General features: G+C 40.9%; 1 protein-coding gene across 3 annotated transcripts in view; it reads right to left on the minus strand.

The window, feature by feature from the left end:
- mcrs1 (microspherule protein 1) overlaps positions 1–13,839 on the minus strand; it is a 28,164-nt gene continuing 14,325 nt past the window's right edge. For all 3 annotated transcript variants that reach the window (XM_080217932.1, XM_080217930.1, XM_080217931.1), the window contains exons 6-15: positions 13,466–13,575; positions 12,210–12,318; positions 11,346–11,484; positions 10,147–10,222; positions 9,280–9,308; positions 7,677–7,769; positions 5,586–5,668; positions 3,209–3,296; positions 2,223–2,350; positions 1–1,863 (exon numbers count right to left, since the gene is read on the minus strand). In XM_080217932.1, the coding sequence (XP_080074058.1) occupies positions 1,777–1,863; positions 2,223–2,350; positions 3,209–3,296; positions 5,586–5,668; positions 7,677–7,769; positions 9,280–9,308; positions 10,147–10,222; positions 11,346–11,484; positions 12,210–12,318; positions 13,466–13,575 (942 nt within the window). In that variant the 3' untranslated portion in view covers positions 1–1,776. The remainder of the gene's footprint in view (positions 1,864–2,222; positions 2,351–3,208; positions 3,297–5,585; positions 5,669–7,676; positions 7,770–9,279; positions 9,309–10,146; positions 10,223–11,345; positions 11,485–12,209; positions 12,319–13,465; positions 13,576–13,839) is intronic.

Here is a 13,839-nt window from a genome sequence, read left to right on the forward strand (position 1 = left end):
TGTACCAAAGTAAATTTAATCAGAGTTCCATTTAGCAGTATTGAGAGATGGTTTGTATCCCATCAAATCCACTATTCATCCATTTATGTCCTCAGACAGGTAAAATAACAAACGTTGCCCCTTCTTTCAAAATTTGAGCACAACATTTGCTACTTAAATAAAATCATACTGCACATAAGATCATTCAGCTCGTCCGTACCTCTGCTGGCTCTCAAACAGTCCCACTTAGTCCCATTCCCTTGGTCTTTTTGAATTATACTTGAGATATATATTCATTTCTTAAAAGCAATTATCATGATGTGAAACATAACTATTACATTTGTGACCAAATAACCTGCCAGAAACCTCAAAACTCCATTAGCATCAATCTGAGTGCAACCCCTAAAAATTGGCCCTATGTATCCATATTTAATATGACTTAATAAATTCTGCTCTCACTGTAGTAGACATCACAGCTTTGAAAAACTTGTTGACACAGAACCCAATTTCTCAGCATAATGGACAAATGTATTCTCTCAAGAATTGAAATTGGGCAAACAGAACTAAACTGTACAAGACAATTAATTACGCAGACCTATACAATTGCCCCATTTCCTCCCCCCCCAATGACCCTACACTAGTTTGGTATAAGCATTTACAACAGGGATGGGCAACTACAGTCCATGGGAGCTTTTGATAAGATCATTTAGTCTGACCTCATTAGGAATTAGTTGGGAAGGGTAAGGATTTATGCATACATTTTAGAATTAGACATTCAATCTTGGGCCTCAGATCAAAACCTGGCTCTGCTGGATGATGTGGCCTATTGGTAGGTAGTATTTTTAAAAAAAATAAAGTTCAATCATTTTCCAAGATATTGCAAGTAAATCAAAATATCTAATCAGTATGAAAAATGCTAGAAATGACAATGTGGTCTTTACTGTAACAGTATTTAACGTTAGCCAATTCTCCAATTCCTATTCACTGTTTCCTGGATCACCCTAAATAGCCTAGCATAGATCTGGGCCAGGTGAAAAGCTGGGGCCCCTAGGGCTGCAGTTTATAGTACTGCTCAAATCCATTCCACTGCAGATGTCCCTGAAACCCAAACAATGCCCAGAGAGCTGTGAAGCCGTTTTGCTACAAGTATAAAAAAGATCAGTATAAATCAGAAGTTGGGGAAGTGTTTTTTTTAAATTTTGGCAGTGGAACGAATCCCAAAATGAATTAGCAGAGTGACAATGAGTAGTGCATGTCCATAAATGAAAAATACCTATAAACTATTCAAAAGTTTTCCCCTAACTTTTTGAAGTTGAAAATATATTTTTCATGAACAATTTAACTTGGAATACAAAAACAAATTAGAAGTGAAAATTTTATCTCATTGCTCTGGAGAATTAATATTCCATGGTTTAATTCTATTAAATAACAAACTTACAGAAAATTGTGACAGAACATGGGAATGGATTTGTGAAAGTGATAAAGAACATTCTAACTGGAGTCGTCTACAATTGTGAATGTCAGGTTTGTGCTCTCTTTCCTCTGCTTTGCTTATTAAGCTCCATATTTCATCCCATTAGTCTATGCAAGGGAAATGCAACACCGTCCATGGTATTTGTCTATTGATGAGTACTAGTGGCTCTGGTCCTGTGTTTGTTAATCCTTCTAAATTTAGAAAATACAGTTTTTACAGTCCAGAGATCAAGAGGCTTACGAATCCCTGGCCACCAACAATGATGCCTTTGTCATTAGTTTCAGCGACTGTTGACGGTTTGCTCAGAGACTGGAATCTTGCTCTCACTGCTGGTTCATCTTGGCAGCCTCAGCCCTGATTAGTGCAATCAGATCCTGGTTAATTAGAAATACAAAGCGAAGGCCAGCAATCTACAAAAAAAAAACAAACAAAAAACCTCAATTTCAGTTTTCCATGCTAGAAATTTAAACAAAAAAAACTGCAGCCTTCCATCAATACAATTGGTTAATCTCACACTGAAGATGAATCTCCATTTTACCCATTATCTGCTTACAGTAACATATTCACAAGTCTTCTGAAGAATAAAGGTCCCACAAAATACAACATCACTGGCTACTTATCTCACCTAAGGAACTTTTTTTTTTAAAACCTTACTGAAAATCCAGTGAACTAATGTCTATTTGTACCAAATATGTGCCATAATCTTCACAACACAGTGAATATTTGACAAGTGCAAGATGATTATTCTCATTTTGGACACAACACTTACTTCAACAACAGAATTATTGTTCAATTTCCATTTATTTCCACTCAGTACAGGCCTGCCATCGATGTAGATGGGACGTCGGCCTTCATTAGCAATGAAGAAGTCGCCATTGTTCTTTAGTTTTATTATACCTTAAATACAAGCACAATTTTTTTCAAAAGCAATTCCATTTGAGATGCATTGTTACACAAATTATAATCATCCAACATTATTAGAACCTCTCTGAGCCATGTCTATTATATTGCTACAGATTCCTATTTGCTCCTATTCCACATTATTAAAACAAGGTGAGCCTATCTTAACAAAATCTAGTCAGCTACCACACAAGCATTAAGTGTCTAGTAACATTGGTATTTCTCAGAGAATTCTGCAAGTCTTAATTGGTTGTCTCTTTCAAAAAGAAAATCACCTCGGGAGGAAGCACAAGAAAGGAAGAACTGGGAGTGGGATTATTAGGATAATGCTGGATGGTCTCCCTGTGCTGTTGTATCATTGTACAAGTGCATTCGCAGCCTGGTACATTTAATGAGTGCAAACAGTAATCTGGAGGGGATATATTTTGTGGATATCAGACAGCAAAAAAAAAATGCAATTTTCAAAAGTATTACGTTGATAAATGTTAAAAAACCAATTGGTTCAAAGTTTATGGTCTCCCGTTACTCATGCAAGATGAGACACACATACCAAAATGTATATATTATTGTACATTTACAATCCATACAAGAGGAAGATAATAACGGTCTAAATGTAGATTGCAATTAAAATGGAGGTAGCGAAAAAAAACTGACTGCTCTAAGGTTGTCAACTGAAAACCCTTTTGCCCCAGCTGTGAACTAAGCTTTAGAAGAACACCATGCAGAGGGCTTACCAAACTCACTGTACTCACATGATGTTTAGTCACAATGGTGTTGACACTGATTGCAGCCTACAGATCCACTGCTCAGTGACCTAGCAACAACTGCAACATAGAAGAACTTGCTCATCATTACCTTGCCTTCTAGAGATTTTCCACGCTGGTCCTTCTAGAGACAGGTCAACATCAATCTGATTATCTTTTGTGGCTCTACCCAGTGTTATCTGTTGAGAAGAAGCGTGTGTTAAATGGGGAAAAAAGACTTTTTCCAACTCAGCCCTCTGTTCAAATAAAGATCTGGACCGATCAAATTATTCACTTGTCCAAATCCTTGAAGATTCGGTATTCTTGAAATTTTTCTTATTACAGAATTCTTCACACCCATGATCATAAATCAGTAATTAGTAACATGAAGTTAAGACCGTAAGTTGTTTAATGATCATAAAAGCTATACTTGTGCCTATATTATTAAAGGTATGATATATATTTTGTTTAGATTTATACTCATATTCAAGTTCTGATATGCTCGGTGTTAATTTATTCACAGTTCCTCCAGGTATGCATTTCAAGATCATTAATCCTGGATAACTATTCATGCAGGAAGTATCAGTAGCTTCAGCAACACTGGCTATCACTGCGGTGCATCTGTGAGGTTGATAGTTTTATAGATGTAGTCACTGCACAGACCAACAGTACACAAGGAGAGGCGGAATGGGTGACCACGAGGCAAATCAAACAGGACTCAGCAGGTATTGCAGAAGTTCTAAGTGCATCTGACTTTCCAATCAAGAGTGTGATAGTTCCAGAAGATTCCTCTGGGAAGTGCAGAAAGAGTTGCCCACAGCACCACTGCCAGTTGTATAAGGGCAAGAGGAAGACTAGGAAAACAATAGTGGTAGGGGATGTGATGGTGTCTCTGCGACTGCAGACTTGAATCCATTTTGAATGTTGCCTGAGGGTGCTGGATCAAGAGTGCCACTGAACAGCAGCAGAACATACAGCTTGTTGTTGTGGTCCATATTGTTACCAAGTACATAGGCAGAAAAAGGGCCCTGCAGCTAGATTTTAGGGAGCTGGGAAAGAATCTAGTAAGCAGGACCCCAAACGCTAGCAATCTCTCATGTGATTAAGCATAGAAAAAGGCGGGTAGAACAGATGAATGTGAAGCTGGACAGATGGTAGGTGGTTAATAAAGCATTCTGCGCCTTATAAATAGGGGCACAGAGTATAGAAGCAAGGAAGTTATGATAAACCCATATAAAGCACTGCCTCAACCTTAACTTGAGGACTGTCTCTATTTCTGGACACCACACTTTAGGAAGGATGAGATGGGTTGAGAGAGAATACAGAAAAGATTCACAAGAACGATTCCTAAGGATGGGGGACTTCTGTAACATGGATAGGCTGAAGAAGCCAAGCCCATTCTCCTTTGAGAAGGTCAGGAGGATTTGATAGAGGTACCATGAAGGGTATGTGCAGAGTAGATAGAGAACTGTTCTCACTGGCAGAAGAATCCAGAGGCATTAAGTTAGAACATAGAACATTACAGCGCAGTACAGGCCCTTTGGCCCTCGATGTTGTGCCGAGCAGTGGAACCAATCTAATGGCCCTCTAACCTAAACTATTCCAATGTTATCCATATGCCTATCCAATGACCATTTGAACACCCTTAAAGTTGGCGAGTCCACAACTGCTGCAGACAGGGCATTCCACGCCCTTACTACCCTCTGAGTAAAGAACCTACCTCTGACATCCGTCCTACGTTTATCACCCCTCAATTTAAAGCTATGTCCCCTTGTGTTAGCCATCACCATCCATGGAAAAAGGCTCTCACTGCCCACCCTATCTAATCCTTTGATCATCTTGTCTGCCTCAATTAAGTCACCGCTTAACCTTCTTCTCTCTAATGAGAACAGCCTCAAGTCCCTCAGCCTTTCCTCATAAGACCTTCCCACCATACCAGGCAACATCCTGGCAAATCCCCTCTGCACCCTTTCCAATGCTTCCACATCTTTCTTATAATTCCTATAATAAGTTAGTTAGGATCTGAAATACACTGCATTGAGCTCTGGGTTTCAAAGCTCAAGCGACAGTTAGTGTCACTGCGGTCCACTTGGAGCTTTACAGATGTGATCACCCACAGCAGGTTCAGTCAAGACTTTCAAATGAAAGCACTGCATCATTATCTAGAGAGAAAGAAATCTTCAGGTCTGAGGGGGAAAAGACAGGTGACTGGGACCAGTTGAGTTGCTCTTGCAGAGAGTCAGTAAAACAGACCAAATGGCCTCCTCCTGTGCTGTAACCAATTCTGTAATTCTAGAAAGGAGGAGTTCAGAGCACGGAGAGATGGATATTCTGCCTGTGATTTGGACAGTTTTGGTGAAGGCTGCTGTTCCTAAACCCGGATCTGCTGGACATTTTAAAGTTTTTAAAACAGTCGCTGTATCTTTAAAACTGAAACAAAATGACTAAGACATCCTCCAACCATCTACACAAAGAAAATACTGCCTTACCTCTCGTGACCTCATCAAATATCTGACCATTCTGCCCCGTAAAACAGCAAGAGTCTGGTTATCAAAATCAGGAGAGCTGATACCTAAAGGAAACAAAATTAGGTCATTTTCTAATCAGGTCTTTTCTGAAGGGAATAATACTGATATAAAAACAATGCACAATTTTCAACAAAAGCCGTAGTCTCAAAATCTTGGGAACTATCATCCTTTGAGGAAGAGAAGTTAATAAGTTACACCATCTCATGATACATTTTGATACCATCACATTACTTGCAAACAAAAAAAATATACAAAAGATCTACCCACAGAGTCTGGAAAACCTCCTAATATTTTGCCATGCTAAAACTGCCCAGTAACCTGATCACTGAATAATTTTCTAACTTGCCACTCCTGGACACAGATCCAAAGTCAACTCTTCCCAAAAGCTACTCTTCCTGGAACATCTGATGGCCATATACACAACAAACCAAATTCAAAAAGATGACCTCCAAACAGTCAACGTGAGGCTTATTTTGTGCTGGATGGCCCTCTAATGGCATACATTTTAACAATAAACTGGATGTAGGGGTACATAAAACAAAGTGATCCTTTTCAGTGATTTGGAATCTATTGGGAACATTTTTGAAAACCATGCTTTCCACCAGTCCTGATTAGTGAATCTTTTAAGTTTAAAATTCAAATCAGCATTATATAAATTTTTCAAAAGATATATAAAGTTCCAGCAATTCCAAATACGGCATTTCCCCCTCACCACCACCCCCGCCACACAGCAGACTCGAAGCCAATGCATAATGACCCCTTGTTGACACTATTTGATAGATTGTACTGTTTCAATAAATTAGAATATTAGCTCATCGAGCCTATACCCAGGCCCTATCCCCATAACCCCACATATTTACCCTGCAAACCCCCCTGACTTTAAGGGAGAATTTAACATAGCCAATCAACCTAACCCACACATCTTTGGACTGTGGGAGGAAACTGGAGCACCCAGAGGAAACCCAAGCAGACATGGGGAGAACATGCAAACCCCCCCCCCCCCCCACACACACACACACACACACACACACACACACTCTGACCCGAGGCTGGGATTGAACCTGGGTCCCTGGCGCTGTGAGGCAGCAGTGCTAACCACTGTGGCGCCCCAAATCCTAGCCAACACCTGTTCACTTAGCTTTGTGAAAGAGGTAAGAATCTAGTGGTGTTGTGATCGACACGGGATACTCTTGGCAGCACTGTCATAGAATTTCTGCTGTCTTCTCCCAAACCAATATACAAAAATATTCCTTCATGCTTGCAATGCAGTGCATTGTAAACACAGCTATAGTGGTAACATTTCTGAGTCAGGAGAATTTTTTATTTCTTGTGACTTTATGCACCACAGCCATGATGTTGGGACTGTGACCATCATCTTAGACAAATGAGTGCTGTAACCAGTAAGCAAGTAAGTACCAGTAAGGTGAAATCCTGGCTACATAGCATTCTGCCATTCAATCTCATAGCCAGTTTGAACACCAAGATGCTATTCCAATAAAGGGGGTGGCACAATGGTTAGCACTGCTGCCTCTCAGCACTGGGACCTGGGTTCAATTCCCGGCTTGGGTCACTGTGTGTGGAGTCTGCACATTCTCCCCATGTCTTCATGGGTTTCCTCCAGGTGCTCCGGTTTCCTCCCAGTCCAAAAGACGTTCTAGTTAGGTGCACTGACCAGGCTAAATTCTGTGTACCTGAACATGCACTGGAGTGCAGAGACTAGAGGATTTTCACAGTAACTTCATTGCAGTATTAATGTAAGCCTACTTGTGACAAATAAATAAACTTAAAAATAAAATCAATCCTGGCGGGGTGCTCTCAAACACATGATGGTGCAAAATGGGCTTTGTGCAGTGAGACTTCAAATTATTATGTAAAAAGAGAGAGATCGCACCATAAAAGTTCTGCAACTGAAATATCTAAAATCACAATCCTAACATTTCCAATGGGGTCTTTTCATGGAGTGACTGCTTTTACTGAGGCCACTGCAACCTGAGATATACCCAAAAAGCAACTTTAGTGATACCAATAGGACTCTGCAGTTTGCTCCTTCACCTGTGACGCTGTCAACGAGAACTTGCCACTTTGGTAGCTCCTGCTCCAGCTGCCGAATCTCTCGTTTTTGGCGCCGGTCTGCAAGTGTAAGTTCTGGAATGAAAAACACAAAACGTTTTTAAAAAAAGGGTCAGAGCAACTTGCTACAACATAGATTTTCAGGCAAAATGTAAACTGGCTAATTTGTTTGCTGCACAAATGCGGGATATGGCACAGCAGGAAGACGTCTAATCAGCGTTTTAAAAAAAAAACGCCGGTCGGCATTTTCATCCTTCCCATACTACGCATCAAGATCTTTGAACAAGCAGCCCAGGAGATACAGATGAGAAAAGTGATTCAGTCCCTCCATCCAGACTGAAATCACACTACTCCATTACAGGAAACTCTCAATTGCAGGACATTTGCATTCCCACCTAGTAATCACAGCACAGGAGGCCATTCAACCCATCATGTCTACATCAGCTTTCCAAACTAACAACTTACTTTGTGTTATTCTTCCACCTTCTCCCCATAACCCTACACATTCTTTTCAAATTACAGTCTAATTCCCTTTTGAATGCCTCAATTGAACTACCTCCTCCATTCACAGCATGAAAAAGTCTTACCACCATAGAACCCCTACAGTGCTGGAGGCGGCCATTCACCCAACAAGTCTCCACCAACTCTCTATAAGAGCATCCCACCCAGATCCTCCCCTCTGCCTTATCCCGGTAAGCCCACACACATACCATGGCCAATCCAGCTGACCCATACATCTTTGGACACCAAGGGGCAACTTAGCATATCTTTGGACTGTAGGAAGAAACCCTAGCAGCACAGGGAAAACGTGTAAAATCTACATAGTCACCCACGGCTGGGATCAAACCTAGGTTCCTGGTGTTATGAGGCAGCAGTGCTAACCACTGTGCCATCCACTATCAATTTTGCCAATTACTTAAATCTGTGCTCTCTAGTTCTCAATCCTTTCAAGTGGGAACAGTTTCTCTCCATCTACGCTGAGCAGATCCTTCATGATTTTGAATACGCTATCAAACCTCCCCTCAGCCTCCTCGTCTCCAAGTTAACATACTCCATATATTAAAATCAGTATTTAATAACTAACTTCACAATGTTAGTTCTACATTTGCCTCTTGGATACCTTCAACAAATGAAGAACATAAAACCAACCAACCATTCACTATAAACACATTAATGAGACGGCTCAGAAATACATGTATGAAAGCTCCCAGGAGTACCTGGCCCGTTACTGGAGACCAATTACACTCTCATGTTCAACTACTGATGTCTAGGAAGTGGAAGTGCGATGCTGTGAATGATATGGCAGTTACCTTTCATAAATCAGAGTAGCACAATCACAACATGTCTCCTGTGTCCCAGGAGACAAGAAAAACTACACACAACCATCTAAATACTCACAGAAAGGTTGAATGAGTTGACAAGCCTGTGACAAATCACCAATCTAGTACTGGATGCAATAAAGACCTTCAAGATACACTGACACTATACACTGATATAGCAGAGACCAAATGACCTTTTTGTGGACTCTGTAATTAGCTTTAACAACAAACATTTCATCACCACAAACTGGAATCTGGCAACCTACCATGTTCCAGGACGTCATCTCTGGTTTCTCTAGAAAAGGAATATATTAAAAAAAAATACACGTTACACAGTATTCTACTACAGCCAAGATTCCACCCCATACATTTTATGGTCAAATTCATACCCCTGCCCCAAAGGTTCCTACTCTCTCATATAGTTCCATGGGTGCTTGTAGCAGTAACTCACTCACATTGTCTTTCTTTGTGTGCAACACAATAAGAAGCCTATTTGGCCATTTTCACAGGGAGTGGTGGTGAGAGGGGGAAAGAGGGAAGTATTCTAGAATGATTGAAATGGCCCAATTTAGAAGCAGATTTATCCAGGTGTGCCCTGTTTGAATCAATACAGGTAAAGTGCTGCTTTAGGTTTCTTATTCTCAGGAATGGCACTATTACTTACATAAAGCTGAACTAGCACTCAAAGTCAGGATAGAAATCAGAACTTTAGATACATTGGTCCAAATCCTTCTCATATTGACCCCCTGGTTCACTAGAAACCATGATTCTTTATTGAATGTCTAGCAGTAATGTTCCACCCCAGACTGTCAACAGTAAAGCTCTGGGCCCCAGGAAAAAAAAACGTAAAGCATACCAATGAAATCTTGCCCAACACGAGTAAAATTCACAAGTTCAATGAGCCTTTTGCGTAAACTCATTTACTGGAAATCGAGTGGAGACTTATCCCATTTTAAGGTGTTACACCCACACTTTCTTCCCATAGGATTCAAACCCAGGATCCAAGGGTACAAGGCTAACATCCCATCTCTCTATTTCACTGCACAAGACTTCATTTGGATAAGAATATAGATTGGGGGATGGGGAGAAATCACATTCAGTTTCTCAATGTAAACAAGTCTTCATATCCTTACTTGAGTTTGCTGTCATCAATCATATCTTCAGCATCAGAAAAATTCAACACTTGATCTCCCTTCGGTAATGGTTGGACTAAAAATGAGTAAAGAACCAGTTATGAAAATGCAGTAAAGTCACTGCACCATGGTAACATGTCATTTATTTAATAAACAGCAGAAAAGCACTTAACACCTTTGAAGTGACAATGTCCAAGAATATTTCATCAAGCCACTGAGCAAAAGACGCGTTTGGAAAGTGACCAAAAGAATGTTCGGAAAGGGAAACCTGAAGTACAACATAGTTTAGGTGAGCATTCCAAATTGCAGGTTGGAGACAACCGAAGGCCATATGGTGAAAGATAGAAGGGGACAGAAGATGTGGTGACTGAAGATGTTGGGGACAGGAGGCTTTTCACCGATGGTAAGCACATGTTTGCAGGTGAATTGTACTCAATTTCCCCATGACATTTTCTTCCCTTTCCTGTCAAGATGCCTCACTCCGGTCAAGTAGCAATACTCATTGCCAGACTCAAAACAATACCCAGCCCTGAGACATGCCAACAATGGTGTGATTAGGATCCAGCTCACCCACTTTGTTGCGCCACAATGGCCTTTCTTAAAATAAAAATAATTAAATTTTCATCTATCCTGAAGACTTCGAACTCTCCACAAACAACAAATCGAACAAATGCTGGGTGCCCTATGGTATTTCACTCAGTTCATTCTTCAGACGTACCTCGTGCCCACCAACATTCACCATCTAGGTGTGCTTAGATGGCAAGTGTCCGATTTTTATTTTAAGGGATGGGAGACAATGTTAGTGAGCCACTGTTCAGCAAGGTTCAGGGCAATCAGTTCCTGGGTGATTCTGCTGCTTGGTTCCGGTCAAATGGCTTAGCACAAATGTGAGACTGAATACAAGAGGAGGCCATTCCTTGCATCTGTTCTGCCATTCAATTATATCCTGGCTGTTCTTCAACTGGAAGGAGTCCATGCACCCAACAAGAGAAGCTCGCTAACATTTGACTTCCGTTAAATGTAAATACAATATTAACCAATCCACATTTCATCATATCAGATGCCTTAGCCTTGACCAGACACACCACCTCAAGCTAGAAACTGCATTCAACAGGGACAAGTTCTTTTCAACATCTAAGAGCATTCAGAAGGCAAAGGATCAATGGCTATCTTCCACTCAGCACCAAAGCAGCTCTTACCTGTTTGATCTTCTAAAAGGTAGTACTGTTTCATCAGCTGCCAATGCACCTGCAGAGATTTGGCAGTACGCGACTGATAGAAAACATTTGGATGTTTATTCACTAACTCCTGAAAGGTGTCTAATGTGGGCTGACTGGTCTGAAAATAGAATAGAAAACAATAGAAGAAGATTTAGTCAACATTTCCATGCAAAGACATGTAAAACCTGCATCACCCAACCTGAAGAAAGACACTCGATCTTTTTCAGGGACCAACTCCAATTCAATCCCAAGGCCATTTAAACTGAGTATGTTTTATTACAACTTGCACTGGTATTAGGGAGCCACATTAGATGTTTTGCGAAGGCACACATGCGCATGTGCACTCATCCACCACCCCCCCGCAAACCCTTTTTAAAAAAAAAGGCTTGCTGGAGAACAGTTCCACCACATACCCATATATCCCCAGTGTTTCACTCAAAAGGCAGCTCTTCATAAGTGAGCAAAGACATTGCCACACGGCCCTTTTGACATTAGCAGGCAGCATAACCCAAGTCCCATCCAACGTTTACCAACCAGATAGTTGTCAGGAACAGGGACCTTGGATGACATTTCCCCCATTATTTTGACACTGTCCAAACAGTTGTCCTGACTGAAGTCACACAGAACAATGCACACAATGAAGAGAGTGTCTCAACAATATTGACTGGTCCTGCTCTGCTATATCATCCATTTAAGTCTTGGACTGGTACCAACTTAACCTTCAAAATAAGCAATTGCATTTAACAACCTGGTCTTGCTTCCCCAAACTTCACCACTGACTCTGAAAAGAGGCAACTTCAGACTATATTTTGTCCCTATGGGGAAAAAAAATGCACGTATTACCGATCCAATCTTTGCCAACTGTTGCTCCTCTGCCTTGCTATAAAGAGCTTTGGCCTGAATTGCTGCAATTGCTTCAGGATGAAGCTGTCTCATTGCTTGACAAGCCAGTCTGAAAGAACAAACAGCTATGAAAGAAATGAGTTCACAACAATGCTATGACCTATTCAAGAGATAAATGGGGAAGAAGGAGTTATGAGGAAGTTGTGAAATCTAGAAGCTCTTCCAACATTGAACAAAAACTTTAAGCAACTTGTACATATCTGAATCTTATACACATGGTTCAAATTTCTGGTCCATTCATTTACAATCATCTTCCACAACTGTTATGATCTTAAAAATCGCAACAATTATATCAGACGCTTATTTGTTTTAAATGCAAACATATCATTAGGAAAAGTACAGAGTGTATAAAGTTGTGATATCTCAGGAGACACCACATGCTAATATTCCTGCCACACCTCTGCCCACTCGCCAACAGCAAGTTGAAAATGGCAGGTTACTGGCCTGGTCAATATTACTGGTGCTTGCACTGGGGAGAGAGGGGAGGAAGAGGAAAGAAAATTAAAAATAGACGAGATATAAAGATGGTTTAAATACCAAACTTTCATCTCAAACCTGGAATTAAAGCTACTTCATTTGAAGAGAAGAATCATCTCTATCTGCTGGATGTAGGGATCCTATTGAGTTTGAGCCACAGGTCAAGCACATTGCACAAAACTGTCCAGCTTTGGGTGGCACAGGGGATAGCACTGCTGCCTCAGCACCAGGGACCCAGATTCCGTTCCCAGCTTGGGTCACTGTCTGTGTTCTCCCCGTGTCGGTATAGGTTTGCTCCGGTTTCCTCCCACAGTCCAAAGATGTGAGGATTAGGCGGATTGGCCACGCTAAATTTTCCCTCAATGTACCAGAGTATGGCAACTCAGATTTTCATAGTAATCTCACTGTAGTGTTAATGTAAGCCTGCTTGTGACAATAATAAATAAACTTAAACATAGATTTCAGTCCAAAAATTGTTCCACTATTCAGGCAAAATGCCATCCTAGGGCAGTAGGGGGTGCTCTTCTAACACTAAAGCAAAGAGGCACTTTGCTCTACATTCAAGACTGGATGCCTAAAGTGAAAAATGTTCAATTTCTTAGCACCAACTTCCCACACTTTCAGGCTCATTATAAAGAAATAAAAGTAAGCAGTGATGGAATAGTGTCACTTTTATAATACTGCTCAACAGTTTTTCACTTTCTGAACATCTCACTTACTTCGATATGACAGGATCGTACAGCAGTGCATACCATCGCTCCTGGATCTCTCGCAACGTGAAATGACAGCTGAACTTCACTCCAAGGTGCACTGCAGTCAAGTCATTTGTCTGTAATTCAAAAATGCAACATCAGGCCACAGAAAGGGCAGAAACATTCACTGTAAAAGTTAGTGTGCAGATACCACCAGGTTGCAAACATTATCGATTGTTAGACACATGCATGCTTGACACAACAATGCTGAATGAACTAATAAGTTTTCAGTTGCAGAACCCTTCCATTCCAGCCCAACCCACTACTGCCACCACCACCCCCCGCCACATCACCCCCAACAAGACTACTCCAGAACCTCACCTCAAATAGCTGCTCATTGT

The sequence above is a fragment of the Carcharhinus amblyrhynchos genome, chromosome X (genome assembly GCF_965287045.1).
Source record: "Carcharhinus amblyrhynchos chromosome X, sCarAmb.v2.hapA, whole genome shotgun sequence".
In the NCBI taxonomy this organism is placed as follows: Eukaryota; Metazoa; Chordata; class Chondrichthyes; order Carcharhiniformes; family Carcharhinidae; genus Carcharhinus; species Carcharhinus amblyrhynchos.